The 21,605-nt window shown below is 34.7% G+C and overlaps 4 protein-coding genes across 11 annotated transcripts; 2 read left to right on the forward strand and 2 right to left on the reverse strand.

Moving 5' to 3' along the window:
• The first annotated feature begins 138 nt into the window (after window positions 1-138).
• On the forward strand, window positions 139-7,166 carry LOC102591497 (F-box protein At4g00755-like). Of its 2 annotated transcripts, none has more exons than XM_006339407.2 (6): window positions 139-272; window positions 2,861-3,019; window positions 4,841-5,257; window positions 5,372-5,541; window positions 5,771-5,889; window positions 6,770-7,166. In XM_006339407.2, the coding sequence occupies exons 2-6, from the start codon at window positions 2,893-2,895 to the stop codon at window positions 6,876-6,878; spliced, it is 942 nt and encodes a 313-aa protein (XP_006339469.1). In that variant the 5' UTR covers window positions 139-272; window positions 2,861-2,892; the 3' UTR covers window positions 6,879-7,166. The 2 variants fall into 2 exon arrangements, with proteins under 2 accessions (XP_006339469.1, XP_015166905.1); XM_015311419.1 differs by having other exon boundaries at window positions 139-250.
• On the forward strand, window positions 271-1,866 carry LOC102591169 (OTU domain-containing protein At3g57810-like). Its single transcript, XM_006339406.2, has one exon. The coding sequence runs from the start codon at window positions 631-633 to the stop codon at window positions 1,555-1,557; it is 927 nt and encodes a 308-aa protein (XP_006339468.1). The 5' UTR covers window positions 271-630; the 3' UTR covers window positions 1,558-1,866.
• A 622-nt stretch (window positions 7,167-7,788) lies between the features above and the next one.
• On the reverse strand, window positions 7,789-11,372 carry LOC102591838 (peroxisomal membrane protein 11C). Of its 2 annotated transcripts, none has more exons than XM_006339408.2 (8): window positions 11,247-11,372; window positions 9,153-9,359; window positions 8,942-9,016; window positions 8,791-8,865; window positions 8,615-8,695; window positions 8,437-8,511; window positions 8,156-8,329; window positions 7,789-8,045 (listed from the first exon to the last, which is right to left on the reverse strand). In XM_006339408.2, the coding sequence occupies exons 2-8, from the start codon at window positions 9,342-9,344 to the stop codon at window positions 8,010-8,012; spliced, it is 708 nt and encodes a 235-aa protein (XP_006339470.1). In that variant the 5' UTR covers window positions 9,345-9,359; window positions 11,247-11,372; the 3' UTR covers window positions 7,789-8,009. The 2 variants fall into 2 exon arrangements, with proteins under 2 accessions (XP_006339470.1, XP_006339471.1); XM_006339409.2 differs by lacking the exon at window positions 11,247-11,372 and adding an exon at window positions 11,143-11,240.
• A 1,940-nt stretch (window positions 11,373-13,312) lies between these two features.
• Window positions 13,313-17,713, reverse strand: LOC102592384 (uncharacterized). Of its 6 annotated transcripts, none has more exons than XM_006339412.2 (2): window positions 17,309-17,713; window positions 13,313-15,780 (listed from the first exon to the last, which is right to left on the reverse strand). In XM_006339412.2, the coding sequence occupies exon 2, from the start codon at window positions 15,731-15,733 to the stop codon at window positions 14,066-14,068; it is 1,668 nt and encodes a 555-aa protein (XP_006339474.1). In that variant the 5' UTR covers window positions 15,734-15,780; window positions 17,309-17,713; the 3' UTR covers window positions 13,313-14,065. The 6 variants fall into 6 exon arrangements, with proteins under 6 accessions (XP_006339474.1, XP_015166916.1, XP_015166922.1 ...); XM_015311430.1 differs by lacking the exon at window positions 17,309-17,713 and adding an exon at window positions 16,333-16,410; XM_015311436.1 differs by lacking the exon at window positions 17,309-17,713 and adding an exon at window positions 16,271-16,288.
• Between the last annotated feature and the right edge of the window lie 3,892 nt (window positions 17,714-21,605).

Here is a 21,605-nt window from a genome sequence, read left to right on the forward strand (position 1 = left end):
TTACCAATACTCGGCTTATTTGGACGGTTGTTACTTGTTACATATCAACAATTTTCTAAAACATTATTTAAAAAAGGATATAAAGTTATTATAATAACGCACGCAATCACACTAAATTTAACGATATACTACCTACCAATAAAAATAAACAATAGGTTACTTTGTGTTGGATAAAATAAGATACGAGCCCTCCCAATAGAGTGTTGGTATTTGAGGAAAACACAGCGGCTTTGTATCAGATTCGTAGACGGTAAACTTTCCCTTCTCTAAAGGTTAGCCTTTTCTCATCTGGGTTTTTTCGCCTAGAAGCACAAGCTACTGTCTTAGTTTTCATCTACAAATTAGGGATTTCATTTGGTTCTAGTAACTTGTCTGTTAATTGATTTGTTTCCCGTTTGAGCAATTTTTCTGGGTTCATAGAGGTTTAAGTTTGTCTTTGGACCAGGATTATTGCACTTGTGTATGTATAACTGTTGTCGGTGTATCCAAAACCTATGGCCCTAACAAGCTCAAGACCGGGCTGGTTAGTTGGATAAAGCCAGAGCCTTGAATTCTGGCCTCACCTAGAACCTTCTCACACTAAAAAAGAGGGAGATACATAGATTTGTTTTTGCTTCTGTAAGAAGATAAATGACAAGCCGCTTCTGTAATATTGTTTTGCAATCACCAGCCAGCTCATTACGTTTTTATATTTCAACCAACCCTGCAAAATTTATTATTTCTGCACCCAGGTCAAATTGTATCTCATCATCAATCAACTTTGAGGGATCCCAAAAGAGATGTGTTGGGTATACTAACTCCAACCTGAAGAATAGCTGCCGCTCGTTAACGCTTACAACTGCTGCGAGTCGCAGGAATGTGTGCTGTGATATTTCTTTTTGGTCCCAAAATGTGAATATGAGGCTTTTCTTACCTACTCAATCGAAGTTTCACAAATTTGGGTGTAATTCTGGACAGCGAAATCATACATCTGCAGGTTTATTTATTGGATTTTTAGTCTGCTGCTCTGCCTCTGAACCAGTACTTGCTGAAGCATCAGGAGGAAGTATGGGAGATAGCTGTGAATCCTCAACCACTGGCTATTCACATGGAAAGAAGGTCTATACTGACTATTCTGTAATTGGTATACCTGGAGATGGAAGATGTTTATTTCGTTCTGTTGCTCATGGTGCTTGTGTAAGGTCAGGGAAGCCCCCTCCGAATGAGAACCTACAGAGGCAATTAGCAGATGAATTGCGGGCCAGAGTGGCAGATGAATTTATAAAGAGGAGAGAAGAGACCGAATGGTTCATCGAAGGTGATTTTATCACATATGTTGCCCAAATAAGGAATTCTCATGTGTGGGGAGGTGAACCAGAACTTTTGATGGCTTCTCATGTTCTCCAGATGCCAATTACTGTTTACATGTATGACCAGGACGCACGTGGCCTGATTTCTATTGCTGAATACGGGCAAGAATATGGCAAGGACAATCCTATTAAGGTTCTGTATCACGGATTTGGTCATTACGATGCATTGCACATTCCCGGGAAGAAAGGACCAAGATCAAAACTTTAAACTGCATTTTCATTATAAATGTTTATCTTGGAGGAGAAGAGACGATGCACAGACTTTTGAGCTATGTTATTGTCCAGAATGTAACAAGTAGGGTCTTCCAAAAAAGAATGTAACAAGTAGACTGAATGTGTATAGTCAAGAGAGGGGTTTCTGGATATGTGCTCTCTAGGAGTTTCCAGGAGTTTGTGTTCTTCCCTTGATGAATTGTGTAATCTTTACCATTTTTCGTCCCCATTTATCTGTCAAGTCGAGTTCTGAAGTATCTGTTTAATAATGATTGCAAGATGAATGCAACCTTTCCTTTTCTCTGAAAAAAAATGTGTATCCGTTAAAGTTTGTTCATGCACTAGAGACGTACTTATATACATTAGTGAAACTCAAGCATATCCAAGCATTAGGATCTTAAAAGGGAGAAACTTTTTCACTTCCAAATCCAGAAGAACTCTTGTTTAAGTTCGTTCACCTACACGGAACTATCCTTAATTACTTTTATTGCTTAGTGTGGTAATATTTTGTTCTTATCTACAAGTAGCATGTATGATTAAACCTCATCCTCACTATTATTAGTTAACGGTATGCTGTAATCCCATAGTTGCAAAGTGATTGTTCTCAGTGATTCCTCAGTGCTTACAGATAACTCAGAAATTAGTTTATACATGAAGAAAGTTTTGAGGCTTCTAAAGTTTTACACAGTAAATGCAGCCATTGTGATGTCATTTCCTCTTCTAAAATAGGGTGGAAACAGTGGCCATTTTCTCTATCCCTGTATGCATATTGTTCCATTCTCTAGGTTTTGTTTGTTTCTTCAATACGAAAGGTATCAAGTCCCTTCCCTTCCTTTTCTACTCTCTGCTGGTCTTTGTGTTTAATTTGCCTTCATGCTTTGTTGAATTTTTTGGGTGAACTCTAGATGCATAGGTCATTCTTGGTTGCATGCTAATTTTCGTTCCTTTTCTTAATGCACCTAACTGTTAGTATCTTCCCTATGCTTGTCTTTCTTGCCTCATTTTTGCTTCCTCATTTCATTGGTTAGATGGTTTCCAGATTTTTCTTCTTGGTGTTTTTGAATTGGAAATTGGTTAATGTATGAATGATGAGAATTTTTATGTGTGTTTTGACTTGATGCGGGAGTTTCATTCCTTGAAAGCAGCTTAAGTGAAACCATTCTCGTGAGCCTTTCAGTAGCCCCAAGAACAAATATAAACTGGCTTTAGTTTTATCTATTTTACTTACTTCCTCACTATCTTTTTCAATACAAATATTTTTGCTGATTGCATGAATTATGTATTTTGTGATGAATCAGGGGTTGGAACTTTTGATTAAATTTGCTTTGGTATGGAGACGCATGTTGATTTTGTGCAATGGCTTGAAACTGACATGTCTCTGAACATTCTGATGCGTTTGGATGATCCAGCTGATGTGGTCCGTGCTGCCTCTGTTTCATGCCTTTGGCGCCAATTTGGTGTGTCGTTCAAGCCTTCAGTTTTTCCTTTAAACCAGTTTTGCCTTGTTTAGTACTTTATTTAGGTTGTGAGACTGAAAACCTGTTCTCTTTTTCATCTCATCATAATACTACACTCTTAACGGTGTTATGTTTCATAAATGATAAGTCAGAGATTGCATTTTCCTATTTCCATTCTCTTCTAGTCTTTTACCTATGCTTGCTATATTTAATGTGCCTAAGATCTCATAGTTGACTTATTTTATTCTTTCATCATTATAGATACTGAAGTAAAGAGCCTTTCTGCATTGATAACATTTTCTTTCTTTGCATCTACACCTACTATGAGCATTGACTCTAAATCTGCAATTTGAATATGCCTGGAATGAACACAAATAAGTAGAGCCTCAGAAAAAGGAAGGAGAATCCTCTTTAGGGTACAGCCAACCAATCATGATCAAATTTCTTTGATTTTTTCTCGAAATACCAGGTGTAAATTAATTAATGCATGTCACAAAGAACATTGTATAAGAGAACCTCTTGAGGTTCAAAATGTAAGGTTAGACCTTGACCAAATTACCTGATCCCTTTTGTTTGTCCTGCTATCTACAAATATGATGTCTAGCACCATCGGAAATTTTTATATAAGTTGAAATACTGCAATACATTTCCAACCTTGGCTGTGAAGACCTCTAATATACCTCCGTTTCTTGTGTCCCTGTTTCTCTTTTATATTTTAGAAACTTCGCATAGATCTTCCCTTTTTCCACAATTCCTGTCTCTTAATGACTTGATGCCTGAGTGGCTAAGTACGGAAGAATTGTGATAGATATTTCATGAACACCAAAGTCCTTGAACTTGAATCCTTTTCGCGGTATTAGATCAACAGGGCATTCAGATTTTAAAAAAAATTGGTTTGTCTTTTTCTTTTGTTCTTGGGGTTAGTGAGTGTTGGGATTTGGTTCTATGAATTGGTTTTGGGGTTGCTTTACGAGGAGTGGTTTTGGGGTAAAAGTGTAGAACTTTCTCAAAAGGTCTAAAACATTTCAAACTTTCATATAGTGAAATTAATTTTTTTTTACTGAACATGTTTTTTAAATAAAGATTCTTTTTTCGGTTGAAGGAAAAAGATTGTTCCAGGAAGAGAAAGTAAAAAGGGAAAGAATCTTTTGGGAACACAATGCAATTCTGCAAAAGCTGAAAGAATACCCCTGCTTGAGGCTCCATTGTTTCCATCTCAAGCTACTTATATCCCGGTTTCCAGTTCTCTAGAAACATTGATATGTTTGCTTCAGAACTAAAAACAGTTGACTTCTCTATGGCTACGAACACCATCATTTTTTGGATTGCCATATTGATGGTTCTCTCAATAAGTATAATCTAGTTGTGTGATGGCACACTTGGTCTTTTTGTTTGTCCTCAAATGTCACCTGATCTATCTAGTTGAGTGTAGCTTGTCCATTTGCATGTTGTAAATTTTCTTTTGAGTTTGTATCCAGTAATTAATTAATCGGGGGTAGTATTTTGTAAATAACTTTTTTTTTTGATAAATTACTAGTTGGAGACACTATACTTGCATATCATTTTTTCCTTCTGTGGTTGGTGTGTGGTGTAACTAATTTATGTTGAAGTCGAGAACTTAGTGACTGTATCTTGGTCTGTCGGCCTTCCAATTTCATCACTTCCCCTGTCATTTTGACGGGGCATCAATTTCTTAGAATTTCTTTCATACAGAAACCTGATGCTGTAATGATCATTTATTCAAGAAATTTAGGGATGCCATTTTTTGCTACTTGAATATGGGAGAATGAATGAGTTGAAGGTCTACTTATTTGTTTGCAGTGGCTACAAATAGAATTTCCAAGCAACTGTGTCTGAGAAAGTTTCCGCAGCTTTCTAGCATTACACGTATAACAGAACCAGATTTGAGAGTAGCAGAAAGAAAAGACGAGTCTAGCAATTCCAGTTGGGAGGCTCTAAAAAGAGACCATAATGTTTATGCTTCTCTACTTCAAGATATTGAAACATCAAACTCCCGCCCAAGTGATTGCATGGGTCATGCAGTCAGGGCTTCAAGTACGGACCATTATCCATTTGAAAGTATTGTGAATACTCTAGCTCCATCAGACAGATATGGAAGTAGGCCTTCATATTGGTCAAGTATAGGGCACAGTGATCCCAATGCTCCCGAGACACTAATTTACAAATTGAAAGCTGATCTTTGTTGTATCACTGAAATTAACATACAACCTTTTGAAGGTGATTGTTCATTTTCTCTTATCATCACCTTGTGGCACTAGATGCCCTCTTAACCACTCATGATCAGACTTCCAAAGTTTTTGGTACTCTTTTACTAATATGTTTGCAAATCAGTTTATTTCCATCGAGGCAGGCCCATATGCTCCGCGAAATCTGTTCGATTTCGATTAGGACATCTCAAATCCTCAAGAGAAAAGTGTAATCTTCTGCACTTCCCCCAGCTACAGCCTGCTGATGACAAGTTTTTATGGACATATACCTCGGAAGAATTCCAGATGAGACAGGTGCAGTTATTAACTTTACTTTTCCCAACACAGGTGATCTTATTGACTAAATTGTCGTTTTACTGGTGGAGGCACATGTAAGTTTATTCTGGTCGTAGGAGGAGCCAAGGCATCTAAATCTTGTCATAAGTAAATAGTAAACTAGGTTAAACATCATCTACAGGCCTTTCAAAGGGGTGTCATAGAGTAATTAGCATAGAAAATTAATAGATCAAACTTTGATGGTCAGGAAAACCGCTTGCAGCAGTTCAAGTTACCAGAACCAGTGCTTTGTATTGGTGGATATCTGCAGATTGAACTATTGGGCAGTGCTCAGAGATGTGACATTGACAACTTGTTTTACATATGGTTAGTGTTCAACACTTTCTTGTCTTGAAGTTCTGTTTCGTATTTATTGGTTTATCCATTAGCAAGATTTTGTTGCTGTCTTGTCTATGTATTTACTGATTAGGCTCGAGTAACTAACTTCATTTGTCAAAGAAATTGAAACCCATATTTTCTCTTCAAAACATACATTTCTAGTTCAAGAAATGAGGCCTAAATTTGTAAATTTTGATAGAAACTAGAGAACAATGCAACTTCGTTGGACAATTTTGAAAGAAACTAGAGAACAATGCAATTTCTTTGGATATTCAATTGCCTATAATACTAATGAAATATCGATCTATACTTGAAATGTTCCTTTTTCCAGTTTTCCTAATCTAAGTCCATGTTTACCACTTACCAACTTCTTTCTTTTAGACAAAAAGACTCGTATCCTTTTTGGTTATACTATGCACTCTTCTATTTCCCCTCATTCTTCTGTATGGCATTGTGAAGGAACTTTTTTGTTTTCCATAGTGACTATCAATATTCACTACTTCCCAGTTTATTTACAACCCAAATTACTGAATTAAGATTTAACAAAACTTGCCAATCATCTAGGAACATGAAACAGATTAGGAGGAAAAATAATAATTAAAAAAAAAGTGCTCCTGGTCATCATTCCAAGGTATTAATATCTCAAGATTTACACTGGTAAGTATAAATTCGGTGTTCATCAAGAAAAATGGAAATTATTCTATCCTGTTTGAATTCAATTATCACTGAAAGCAGAAAAAAGAAACACAGAGAGAGAACGGAGGAAACTCGTTTTCACTGGAAACTAGGATTATTTCAGATATAATATCAATTGTCAGTGCTTGTTGCTTTCGTATGTGATCTGAAAACTGTTGATTCATATGTGCAGCATTAACCATGTGAAAGTAAGAGGACGACCACTCAGTCCTGCCTTTGGTGTACAGAACATCCAACTGTCTGGAGACTTTGTGCTTGAGTACAACAGAGAGGTTCTTTAATCCATGTTGCAAAGCTTGTTTAATACTGGTAAGATTCATCCAAGATTCCAAAAACATTCCAACAAAGTAGTGCTTGGAATTACCTGCTGGGCTTTGGACATATGAAGCGGAATGATGAAGGCAATTAAATGGACCAAAAAGAAATTTGGTGTGTTTGATATGAAAGAGAACCCTCTCTAATAGTTCATTTGTTATAGTTTTAAAATTTTACGGAGTATTGGATAGTGAGACGTGAAGTTTCTTCTGGAAAATATATTCCTCCATTCCTAACACCCTTTGCAACTTAAAGTTGTGATTTTCTTTTCATTTAGTTTTCTACATTACTTTCGAAGCAAATACCCTGCATTCTCTAAGATGGTTTTGTTACTACATAGTTTTGCAAGATTTTACACATGTTAACCAAATGAATTATGCTTTCCAAAGTGACTTTGGTTTTCTAGTTCAGATGAGGGCTTTGCACTCTCTCTTACTATATATGGTACAAAATAGGGAAGAGAAGGGAATGCATCGATGCAGCGAACAAGACAATTACATTTTCCCTTGTCCCTCCTGAGATGAGCCCTTGCAATTGACCAATGAATAAGAGAAATAAGCTCGCCTAAAATGCATGAGCTAATTAAGCACCATTTTGGAACTGTGCGCTTTAATTTTCTTGTTGAAAAAGATTACTACTACTATTTTAGGTCCTACTAGATCCATGGAGTCGATACACTTGCCTCAGGAGAATATTTTTCTTATTTTTAATACAAATCATGTCAACTTTATTTTCTCTTGAAAGGGGAAATGGCATTCAACCTCTTGTATCTTCTGTCTAAATACAAATCTAGTCCACTATCTGAGAGTTTCTCACTCCTCGTCCTTACCACTTAAGACACTTGGATTTACTGTTGACTACGATCTAGAAATCTTCTTGCAGTACAATAGCTGGCCTTGAAATGCCATACCATTAAAATGTAGTGAATCTAAGACACAGCATGTCATTATTAAAGTTCTGTACCAAAATGAAAGATGCAGTAAACAGGGTGAAATACTGTAACATGTAAACAAACTGCTGAGACCTCATAAGCAGTATGCATAGCATAAATAATTATTCTAGTGGTATTGGGAATTCATCAACAGCATTAGAGCCTTTCACGATGTCTTGGCCTTTGGCGGTGCTGGGAGCAACTGCATAAGGAAAATAAGACATCTCAATACACTGGCACTAGAAGTTTTGATGAAAGACTTTCTTGATGTTAGGTTAATCTAAGGCATAAAAAAATTCTGATAACATGTACCTGATAACATGATATCAAGGAGCTAACAAATCCAAAGGCTCCTGTTACGCGAGGAGTGACTTTCTTAGGTGCCAATTGGAGCAATCCGACAGCAACTACTATATCAATGCCTGCTTTAATCAGGGCTAGAGACCTCTCATTTGACTTCTGAAGCTTAATCCGGTATTGCTCATTCTACAATGCAAAATCCACCAAATATTACTAATGTAGAATAATCTTAAAAGCAAAATTCCACAGTGCTACCAAATAACCATAATGCATGATGCTTGGAATTGGCAAACCTTGTATTTGTCATTATTCTTGAGTTCCTTCTCCAGCTCTTTCATTGATGCAGAAAGTCTTCCAATCTCCCCAATCTGGGGTAACAAAATGTGAGACAATCTATTGGCATAAAAGCAAACACTAGGAGCAATGATCAAGCACTAATTTCACATGCTGAATAGTAAGATGAGAAGTAACCTCCACTAATGTAGTACATATCGAAGAACCCATCCAACAAAAGAGAGAGATCCTGCCAAGTAACTCGGTGCGTTCTTTGTTCTGTGTAAAAAAAAACAAGAATTTTAGGACATTTTCCCTTCATTGTCTCATCTCTATAGAAACGGAACAACTACATAATACAAAAGATTTAATACCTTGTAAATGCCTGTCCTTCCAAGCCACACAAATTGATCCAGAAACAAGAAAGTTGATAGCAATGCATTTTTAGACTGAAAGCACCAGCACTGTTAGACAGGTAACATGAGAATTAAAAAGAGATCACAAGAAGAGAGAGTTGGTGTTTACCTTCCCCAACAAGATGAGTGGAAGTGGGGTTCCTGGGGCAGGTGGGCTAATAAGCCCATGCAGATCATTGATAAACTGTAGCAGTAAAGGACACAAGACTCAAAATCAAAATAGCTGATGGTGAAAATAAATGCTATTATATAGTACGTACCACTGTTTGAATAAAGAAAAGCCATTAATATGAATATGCAATATTGCACTGTAACCTAACCTTGAAAAGACGGAATACTTTCCTTGCTAAGCTAGTTGATTTGTCAACATTTTGAGCAGTACCAGGCTCTCCATTACTCAGGAATTTTGAACCATACTGTATTGCCCTGCATATCTTGTCTCTTGCTTCTGCTTTATTTAAGTACAAGACTGCAAGGGCAAGCTCTGCTCTGGCTGCATCCAAGGCACTCATTTTACTCTACAAATACTGCAAAATAAGAATTGCACAAGGTTAATATAATAAGGAAACTGGATATGTGATAGGAAGACAAGATACAGCCCTTGATATGCTCTAACCATTTCTCAGAAGCAAACTAATTACTTCTCTCATAGACAACCATTTTATATTTGTTGCAAAGAAATGTAACAAACTACAATGAGCCCCTAGAGTGTGCCCATAATTCTGGGTGTGTAGATTACTCTGAGCAAGTGTATGTCCATTGCTTGTAAGTTCCCCATTCAAAAAGGAATAGATGGAAGTAAAAGAAAATCACCAGTTTTTTTTTGTTTTTTTTTTTGGAGAAAAGCTACTACTCGAGAAACCAACTTGACACCTTAAATACAGGAGAAACTAATAAGATTCAGATAAGAGTTTGAAACCAAGATGTCAAATGACTCTAGATAACCAAAGAAGTAATATCAGTGATGATGATGATAAAGGACACGCATCTCAATTCCTTCATAATATTCGTATGATAAGAGAGGAAGAAACACATTCTATGAGCTAAGCAAACTAAGGTTCTTCCATTAAACTATCTAGAAAAAGATAGCCTTTATAGCAATTTAACAATGAATACCATATACCGTGTCTTTTTGTTTTGGATATCTTGAGGTTAGAATTTCACTCATGCAGTTGAATCATGATTTTAGTGCGTATACCAGGTTTTCAATACTTAGGGCATAAGTAGTTCAGTATGGTCCACTTTTCCTTTCCCTGGAGTTGGAAAGCTTAGCAGAAACGGGAGAGGGTTTATTCTATCTCTCCTGGTATACCCCTTTTTTCATCACAGAAATTATCACTTAAGACACAAAGGAATGCTGAAACAAAGTCTATTAAGCTTATGGGGTAGTTGTTGATGGATCTTTTTTATCAACTCCTGCACATTGCATTTGTTTATAACAATTAGGTTACATTTTTTTTTGTTTCTATTTAACAACGATAAGGTTTAAATGGATTCTATCCAAACTTTTATGGGCTATCTTAAATATATCTTGTTCATAATCCCTACCTCACGACCCTAGTATTTTGTCTCAGTATCACAATTTTTTTTTTGCTGGTTTGGTAAAAGCCATCAACCACATACTCCTCACCCAATTTACCTAAAGTGATACACCCCCAAGATCCTATTTCCACATCGTGAATCGTTATACATACCAATAGATTAACTCAGGCAATATAAACAGAACAGGATGGCAGAAGAGCAGACTTCCCAACCAGCTCACATATTTTATCATACATTCGACATCACTCCGAGTTCAGCTCAAAGATTCTTAAGAACAAATAAACTGAAAACTCCTAGACTCATAAAATTGTATGAAAAGAAAAGACACACATCTTTGTCATAGGGACTCATAAACATCAAGATATATGTATACATCTGAAATGAATCACAGAAAGTTAGTACAACAAATGAAACTACTAATAATTAATTAAAAATTTAATCTTTTTGTAGAAATTAAGCACGACCCAGTAATTAAAGATTCATTAGAATACAAACCAAAAACCCAGAAACTAAAAATCCAACACAGCAATCAGACAAAATAGTAAGCTAAAAACCAAGAAATAAGGATCCAATAGAATCAAAAAAACTATTAAACTGAAACCCCCAGTAATTAAAGATTCAATAGAATCGAACCAGATATAATTAGGATTCGCAACACGTGTAACTTTTCAACAATACACGAATCCCATAAATTGGGACCAAACAAAATCAATTAAAAAGAGCATTTGCCGATTGACAGATAGAAAAAAAAAGAATCAATTTTAATACCTGTTAGAGATAGGGTTCGTGAATTGAATCAAAAAAAGAGAGAAGAAGATCTACTTTGTAAAGCAAGAAAGTTTATATATAATATATGGATAGAGTTGGCTTACTGGGATTCGTGCCACAGCGTTTTGCCTTGAAATTTACACCACCTAAAAGGAAACAGTTTATGGTAGCGTCTGAGCTGTTTGTTCAATCTTGTAATATTGCTTTCATTATACAATAGGCGGTCTTGTTGATAAGGCCTTGCTTGGTCCTCGAAAATTACGTTATTAACGTTAAATATACTCAAATTTATACTGTGTTCGAAAGTAATTAGGGCGTATATGAAAACTTACAATTATAAATTATATGTCAATAATTAGACGACACAATATTATTATATGATAGCCTACATAATTAAAAGTCTCTAAACGACTACATTATTATGCTATGAGAATAGAAATCTTCAATTTATACCTCTCCAAACTTTTCAGGAAAGAATAACCAAATATGTAAGAGATTTATTTTTTCCTTTCAGGAAGGTAAAAACAATTATGATAATGTTTTAACTTTTCTGTAAGGAAAAATTAAAACTCCAATATGAAAAGAAAATTAGGGCAAAACTCTAATGGTATTTACTTTCTATACTCAATCAACTCTTATTTATCATATAAAAAAAAAATTACTTATATAATAATTATTGCGTTACCAAGTTGGGTTGGGATCAATGGTGGAATTAAGATTTTCTCTTTGTTGTGAAAATGAAAGAAATAATTGTTTAGTAAATTTTCTTCTTAGAAAGATCTTACATCAATATAAATATCAAAACAATTACATATTCAGTAAAATTTTATAAATAGGAGAATAGAATGCGTGCGAACTTGATTAATGATATAAATAAATGTTGTTATTTCAACTAGCGATATGAGTTGCGTACTGATGCGGTGCACACTGCACATCAAAGATAAGTTTGTAATTGTGATAGGCTTAGAGCGTCAGCTAAGGTCTGTTTTTCTTCTTGTGGACTCCACTAAAAAATAAAAAAACGCATGATGTAATAATGTGTGTTTTAATAAAAGGAAAAAGGAAAACATTAAAAAGAAAGAAACATGTTTATTCCATTAAATATTGCACTCCAAATATACTAGCTAGAATTCAATTATTTAATGAATTCCTATTCTCTCTGCTATATGCATGAGACAAATATTTATACTTTATTTCTTATTTCCTTTTCCTCAGAACATAATCAAATTTAAAGAGATATATTGAAGATATGAATTATTAAGCATTTATTGAGAGACATTTGAGATATTGTACCTCATTTCCATTTAATGTGATTGACAATGAAATTGTACTAGAAAAACATATATGAATGAATCTGTAAATTATGTGTAATACAATAAATCAAATGTTCCATACAAAATAATGTCAGCATTACTAATTCTCTGGCTCTTTCTCTATGCTGTAAAACATTATGTTAGAAATGTACGAATGACACTTGAGTTCAAATTTAAGATCTTTATTACGGACATGTGAATTTGATTATGATTTAAGTATCATTTATATAAGACGTTGATACTGATGGCTACTTAAATAAATGTCAAAGAAAAAGCCAATTTTGTTGTGGGGCTGGCTACTTGCCAACCCCCTTCAATGTGCTGATTCTGATGCACAACAAACTCAATCTTCATGTGACTCACTTTCCAGTATTTCTGAAGCAACAAAAACCTAGAAGCATGACAGCTATGGCTACATCCCACAAAAATATTACAGGAAGTCTAAAAGATATCATTTCGGAGTTTGGCAGTTGGTCGGAAAGTACCTAGCGGCTATTGGCATCATGCTTTGGTAATATACTGAAGGATTTTGTAAAGGATAATACAAGTGCACAACAAAAAACTCCATATATCTGAAAAATACATGTACTACCTTTCTATAACAATATTTAACTGTCGGATTATTCTACTCTTTCGAGTGACACAACATAATGCTTTTAAAAAAGGTTTTTAACCAGAAACAAGATAAAAGGAGAAAAAGACCATGACAGTTCTATGACTGGCCCTCTGTCTAAGGAACAACAGGAGATTCGATCTCATATAATTTCACATTCCCAATCCATGACCAATATGAGCTTGAAGCTTCTTCATAACTCCCCAGACATTTTTCATAGTGGTGCTTCCTTACATACCTCATCTCAGAGAGAACCTCAAAGTGACTCTATTTCATTATATCCCATCCATATCCCAATTTCATTAACTTAGTACAAGTTTATATTTTGGAACCAATTTTTCATGTTATGTTACATTATATTTTCTCTATAACAACATTTTGCTATATAGCAATCAAAAAATATATAGATAAACGATGTTGTTTTAGAGAGGTTTGAATGTAGATTTGCCTCTAAACTTAGTCAGGAGCTGGTACTAAACTCCTCTCCTCTCCATTCTAAGAACCAAAAAGTGATGCATTTTGTCTTGATTTCAATTTGAAACAGGTTTCCCTGAAACAAGAAGCGAGCAACTCACCTTGGTGGTATCAAAAGACCTGCCAGATGCCAATCTCATAAATGTAAATGACATAGTAGAGTAGTCGGTGAAGGAGCTGATACCGATGAGCTTCTCACCACCAATTCTCAATTGCATGATTTTTTTGTATAAAGATCTCCGAAAACATTCAAGAGATGAACAAAACAAAAGAGAAGTAATAGGATGACAACATAACCATCTTGTTTTTAGTTGATAAGAAATTGATAAATAGAAGTTGAGAGAAGTTATTACTAATGGTCAGGAGGTTTTATTTAAACCCTTGACCTGCATAGAACAACAGGCTTATATGACCTACTAAATTCCCCCCCTTGAGCTACATATGATTTTATGATCATAGATTGGATTATGAGTAAGATTTCATTGTACAAACTACAAGGAAGGACATTGAATATTTGGCCTACCTATTTTCTGCTAAACAAGCTTCTCAATTTACCTCTTTCCAAGCGTTCGAGTAGCTTCTTTGCACCTGGAATATCCATCTCGTTAAGCTTCTTCAGATAGCCAATTGCTCCATAGGAAATCATCAGCTTCTTGCATTTCTTGCTCGAGGAAAGCAAGGAAAGGCAAGCAACAGCATACTTCTTAGCAGTATTTTGAGGAGCTGGATCAAGCAGCTGAACCAAATTTGGCACGCTTTTATCGTCTCTCTTGACTTCCCTGCAATTATGTGCAAAGGACATTAGGCTAGCAATCGCTTGAGCAGCGACCTCCTTCACCCCATTTGCTTTAGCCTCCAGCATCTTAATAAGGAGAGGAATGCATCCAGCTTCACCCAAAAGTCTCTTCATCTCAGTTGAGGCGCAAATTCGACACACTGCTGATGCTGCAGCCTGTTGTGCACCAAGCGATCCTGACTTGAGGACATGGACCAACCTTGGAAGGAGACCAAGCGAGATTAAAATGTCTGTTGACACAGACCCAACCAAATTTCTCAAGGCCCCTACAGCTGATTCTTGGGGCAATGGACCATCCAAGTATGCTAACAGGCTTCTGATTCCACCCTCTGACACAACTGATCTTCGGAGATCATCATTCCCAGAAGTTAGATTTTGCAAGCATTCAGCTGCATACTCTTTCGATCCCAACAGTATTCCACAATCTAGGAGATTCATCATAACTTTTATGATACCTTCTTCAGCTAGAGCTTGTCGAACTTCTGGAACAGCAGATATATTTTTCAGGGTACAAGCAGCAGCTGCCTGAGAAACAGAATCACCAGTTTGGCAGATCTCGATTAGAGGCCTAATCCCACCATGTCCAACAATAGAACGAGCTGTTTCTGCTGTCATAGACAATCTCTGGAGAGAAATGGTGGCCTTCTCTTTGCTCACAGTTGTACCAGATTCAACAAGACGTATAAGTGGAGGGAGAACACCTTCTGAAACCAGCCAATTCTCACAACTCCCAGATTCTGCAAGTGAGCAAATTACAGTTACTGTCTTCTCCCTCATTCGAGGAGAAGTAGCAGTTAACAATTGGACTAAAGCTGCAATATTGCTTCGACCAAGGACAGCCAAAACATTTTTCTCATCTTCTTTCATGACTTCAAGAAGGTTATCAAGGGCCTTATGTTTAGCCTCCAAGTGTCCAATCTGAAGCCGAGCAAGCAATTCTCGTAAATTTCCATGTACTGCTACCTCAGGTGCCGCAGATGTGCTTGCAACAGATGACGGCAAAGTAACCTCACCAAGCACTCCAGACTTGATTAAGAGCCCACAATCACGCAAGTTCAAATCCAATCTCCCTGACAATGCATCTAAATCACTTTGCATCCGAAGTTTTCCCTCATACTTCTCTTTCATGCACTTCTCTGCCAATTCAACAGCTTCATTTAACGTCTTTGATACCGTCTGCAATTGCTCCTTACAAAGAGCATTCTTTGAGAAGAAAGGATGGCTAGATAAATCAGACAGTCGATTCGGGATCTGTTCCAATTTTGAGATAATCATCCTCCATCTACCGGGGAATCCTTTAACCTCTCTTGCCTTCTCAAGTGCAACAGGCACAAATTCTTGTGCACGCGAGAGCCACTCTTCAACCGACAAGTTGCCACTATTATCCACCATCATATGAAGTACAGCTGAAGGAATCAGACTCCTTACCTCGCTGAGAAGAACTGCAATTCAGAAAATAAAGAACCTCAATAATTCTGACACTGAAAAGATTTACAGGAAAATATCCAATCTTTCACATTAACTGATCTAAACATGGATCAAATTCCTTGACAACAACCCATTTTGAGAGTTTGGTATCAAAGGAGAAGAGAATCCACAAAGAAATGATTTTTAAGGAAGAAAAATGTGTCAGCTAAGCACCAAGATGTCTTTCAGATGGAAAAGTAAACTTCAGACAACTAAAACCATCAAAGTGGTGGGCTAGTTTCAGAAAAGCATAAAAAATACCATCTTTTCTCCTAGAAAAGTTAAAGTTGTGGGAGCAGTTACAATCACAAAACATTAAACTATAGGGAATCAGCAAATAAAAAACTTCATTAAATAAATAGTACAGATAGGGAGGAGGCCAAACATTAGAGGGTTCGAGTATCTTGCATGATCACAGAAATCTGGTTAGCTGAAAATGAAAGCCGACAGACAATTACTAAGCACCTAATAAAGTAGTCCCCACACGAGTTCACTCAAAAGTTTTTTCAAGTAGACAGAAAAGTCACCATGGAAAATCTCAAGTAAACCCAAACTTTAAACATTCATCGACAGCTGATGAAAGTGAAATGATGCAACTCTTCTACAAATACACCACAACTAGCCATTAGAAAATGTCGGCTGACGTTTTATACCATGACCAAAATGCCCCACATACAGGTGATGTTATCAGCAGGGTATTTAGGGAAAAGATAGGGGCAAGTTGGTAAAGAAAAATGGAACTTCATAACTTTACCTTTCAGCTACGGAATAGGACATTGATTCTAGATGAATAGTAAAATCTTCAACTACTACATAACATGGAGTAGATCTAAATCTAAATGGCCAAAATTCTAAGAAAGGACAGGTCCACTAGTTCAATTTGTAACTTAATTCCAACTTTATCCCCATATATATATGGATATCCATTGCTGGTATAGTATTGAAAAGGAAGACTCTTTGCTTTGAAGAGAAGATAAGATTTTTTTTAATCTCCAGTTGTACATACATGGTTTTGTAAATGGGGCCAAGCTCCCACTAAAAGAATGTTCACCAAATTTTCTGCAATAAAGAAATTTCATTGCATACCTCTAATTGACTAGTCTATTGGCTATCATCCAAGTCACTCAAAGCTTTATCAGCCACTTAAAGACTTGCATTACTGTTTCTATAAGCAAATATCACAATCAAGAAAATAAATCCCAAAAAAATAATGATCACTCACTAATCATCACCTAGACTTGAAAAATCAAGACCTACCAAGATTAATAAAAAAAAACCCTTTTCCCCTCATTCTCAGCCTGTCTAATCATAAGATCAACAGTACTCCACAAAGTGTAGTCGAGGGAGGTAGCGCGTACGCAGACCTTACCTGTACCTTGGAGAGGTAGAGAGGTTGTTTCCGATACACCCCGACTCAAAAAAAAACAGTTAGAAGCAGCATAGCATGGCCCTTTCTAATGTTAAGATCAAGTACAAAAAAAAAGAAGAAGCTAAAGAACCAACCTTTAAGACTCAGAAACAATCTGTAGCACCCTTTTCCCTCAAATTGGAACCAAAAATAGCTTGATCTAAGTTCCTTCCAAACCCCTCTCAAGCTGAAGGTCTTTTTCTCAAAAAGATAGAAACTTTGATCAAAATTTAGCAAGAAATGTAAATCAAGAAACACCCCAAATCTCAAATGTTGACCATCTTCCAAAAGGAAATTTTGGGGTTTTTATGAAAGAAAGTGAGAAGAATTTTGAACTGGAAGTAGAAGAAGATAAATGTAGCTGTTACAAGCTGTTACAACTTACAACAGCACCTAGATTAAAAATAGGCCACCAATTAAAGTAGTGGAGCCTAAACAAAAGAAGACAGAACACATAGAGAGAAACAACAAAATCTTGATTCAAAAATCAAAATCAAAGAAACCCCAAATCTCTCTTCTCTCTCTCTTTAAGAAGAAGAAAATGTCAGATACAGTCCTGTCTTATTGTCACCTAGATTCTTTCCAATAATAATACAGCAAGGCCAAAGAGAGAGCATGCTGAGAAATGAACGGTTGCGATTGAAGGATCAAAACAGTAAATCAGACCGTTGAAATTTGAAAAATGTTATTACAAGAATTATTTTATTTTACCAAGGAGGCTGATGTGTCAGTAAAAGTTGACACGTGTGAATTATGTGGGACCCATGAGAAATATATTTGCTTTTTAGGTGGTGGGTGAACGTGTAGCTGGCACTGTACTGCATAGTGACACTTTTAGATAAAAAAAGTGGCGCCTTTTATGGAAAATGGAATTTAATTTTGTCATCCAATAATTAGAGAAAAAAAGAAAATCCACCATAAATAGACTCCAATATCTATTTTTGAAGATTTAAAATACAAATAATAATTGAAAATTTCACATTAAATAAGGTTAGAATTTAAACAGTTTGAACTTGAAGTGCTCAATGTTATATATAAATAAAATAATTCAAATATTTGAATTTTTTTATAAAATAAAAGATGTGTAATATAAATATAAACAAACAAATATAAGGTGCTCACCTACCTTTTTTTAAATTAAATAGTTTTGATGTGCTTATTTATACTTGAGGCCAAAAAGAAAACCAAAGTAAGTTTTTCCGTCAAAACTAAAACATATAAAATGGTCCATCCTAATTCAAATTTATGCAAATTTCAAAATCCCCAATCCTTCCAAATAGAGGACAATACAATTTCTAGATACATCAATTTCAAGAATGTCATGTACCAAAAAAACATACTCTCTCCGTCTATCAATAGTTGTCCACTATACTATTTTGGGATGTCCAATAATACATGTCCACTTTATGAAATCAATACATTTAGTTCTTATTTTATCCTTATCATCAATTATAGTCATTTTCCTATTATATTTTTCAAGACATTATATTTATTATATTCAAAGAGTGATATAGTAAAATTACTTTTCTATTTATAGCTTCTTAAGAGGTGATTAAAATTAGAGTTTAACATTTATGAATTTTAAATTCTAGAATAGTAATATTATTTAGGGGTGACAAAATCAAACTCAATCCGACCAACCCGTTTAAGTTTGAGCGAGTTATTGATCGGCCCATTTATTAGCTTAACCCATTTCATTCCAACTCATTTCAACCCATTAAAAATTGGATTGATATGTAACCCGAATTGTCTCATGAGAAATCTTGTCAAATATGTTTAATAACTTTTTTCCAATTTGATATATTCAACAATAATAAAGAAAATAATAATTTTATTAGGTATTAAAATAGTTTAAAAGAACAAATAAAATAATTAAGCTTAGTAAAAATTGAGTTGGGTTGGATTTTGACCCGTTATATAACTAATTGCCTAACCCATTTCAACCAAGCAAATTTGTGTTGGATTAGGTTTTGACCCAATTATTATCCTTGCCTATTATGACACGCCCAAATCTGACTCAACCCGTTTGTCACCCTTAATATTATCCTAATTAAGTAATAGTTCTACAAAAGAAATAAAAAGGTTGAAACACTTTATTGTACAAGTTTTATAACTACTATAATTAGAAACGAAATTTACAGTGCAAGGTAAGAGTAATTGTAGTGGTAGATAAAATATATATGAAAAGCGGGGTTGAAATGATTTAGACATGTAAAGAGAAGGAGCATAGATGTCCCAATGAAGAGGGGTGAGGTTAATAGTGATAGGTCTAATGAGAGGCAAATGTAGACGAAGAAGAATTAGAGAAAAGCGATTCAACATGACATGACATATCGTCAACTTTCTAAGGACATGATCCTGGATTGGATAAAAGCATGAAAATTAAGGATCAAGGTAAATTGTATAGGGGTTAATAGATAGTCGTGTGATTTCTTTCTTTCTTGTAGGAGAGCATAGTTCTAGCTTAGAGCACCTTATTTGCTCACTTGTATACTTATCAGTATCATTATTATTATTCTATTATTCTTCAAGTTTAATTTCATCACTAATGTTGTTTCTTTTTGTTGTAATATGCTAGTTAGGAAACTTACAATTTTTTACTTTATGGAAGTGGATCGTAGCAATCATAACTCACTGATCGTCGAAAGTCCCAGCTCCATAACCTTAACCCTAGCCATTTTCTATACGATATAGAGAATGTCTTCCAATGCTCATAGTGATGTTTATATAGACAATATTAGGGCGTAACGTTAAATTCACTAATGGGCCGTCTCAGTTTGCTAGCATTCGTTATGAGTGTATAAGGCCCAAAAGATATTTTACTAACACTTTTGCTTGGGTATCTTTATTATTTTCTATGCCACAACTTTACTTTTTTTACCGTATCGCCGTAACTTTTACTCTTGTGTTTATTACATCTGTTTTTTAAAATACCTTTTTGAGTTGAGGGTCTATTGGGATTCACCTCAATCTCTATCTCGCATAAGGTTAAAGTAAGATCTGGATACACTTTACCCCTCTTACTTCAGACTTCACTTGCTGGATCATGTTGGATTTATTGTTGTTGTTGTTGTTGTCATAACTAGTAGGTTAGACTGTGAGAGTATATGACGAAAAATTGACACATCAAGGGATGTTTGACCATGAAAATTTTTCACTAGTAGGTGAGAGTGATATGATAGTGATAAGCACCCCTTCGGCCATGAAAAATTATCACTATTTTTCAATATATTATTTCATTTTATTCCAAAAACAGCTTTGACCATGAAAATTTCAAGTACAAATTCGAAAAATACCCAAAACCTTGTTATTACTTTCACTTTTTCATTTGTTAATTTATTTTTATTTTTAAAAAATCTAAATTTTTTATTTTCATAAAATTAGCTCGATTAAATTATATTCCACGTTCAAATATTATTTTAAAGAAAATTCATTTAAATTCTATATTAACTGCAAAAATTATAGACAAACACAACTCCAATTTTGAGAATTTCAAATAATTAAAGTGATTTTTAAAAAAAAAATCATTGGCCAATTATAAACAAAATCTACTTTATATATATATTACTATATATGATAAGTGGGAATATCTACTACTCAGCACATGACAAGTGTTGAATGATATGTGCTTCATAGTGTTGTACATTCTTCTTTTATGGTTGTACCTTTAAAATTTATATTTTTGGCCAATTTAGCACCATTAATTACCTACTACTTTATTAGCCAAAAAATTTGACCTTGTTTGGGCCCATTTATTATTTATATGTTTTCAATTTTCAATATACTTCTTGAAATTTAATTACCTATTTATTACTCTCTCTATGCACTTTTAATTGTTATGATTTCCTTTTTAGAGTCGAGCTATAAAAATTTTAACTAATATTTTACAATGTGTTTTTTCATCATATTCATAGGCAAAAAATTACAATTTATAGTACTTTTTGTATAGATTTTACATATTTAATTATTTTTTTTAAATATCGAATTAATACAATATGATTTAACTTTGAAAATTAGTCAAATGGACTTTAAAAAAGCGCAACATGACAAATACAAGTGGACGGAGAGAGTATATTTTAGCTACAAAAATATATTAGAGGTACAACTTTTTAAAAAATTTAAATTTTTATTGCGTTGACTCTTGAAATCTTATCATTGTCATATGAATTTGAACAAATTATATATTATTAAAAGTTACATAAAAAGATGCTATAAATAACAATAATTAGCAATTAAAAATATTTTAAATCATATAAGAAATTTGGTTGACTAATTGGAATAGAATAAGTAACATGTACTATTTGAAAATAACGTCAAAATTTCTAGAATTCACAATAAATTAACAACTGAAAATATTTATGATTATTCACGTGAATTGAAACATGAGTAACC

Source organism: Solanum tuberosum, unplaced genomic scaffold (assembly GCF_000226075.1).
Source record: "Solanum tuberosum cultivar DM 1-3 516 R44 unplaced genomic scaffold, SolTub_3.0 scf00010, whole genome shotgun sequence".
In the NCBI taxonomy this organism is placed as follows: domain Eukaryota; kingdom Viridiplantae; phylum Streptophyta; class Magnoliopsida; order Solanales; family Solanaceae; genus Solanum; species Solanum tuberosum.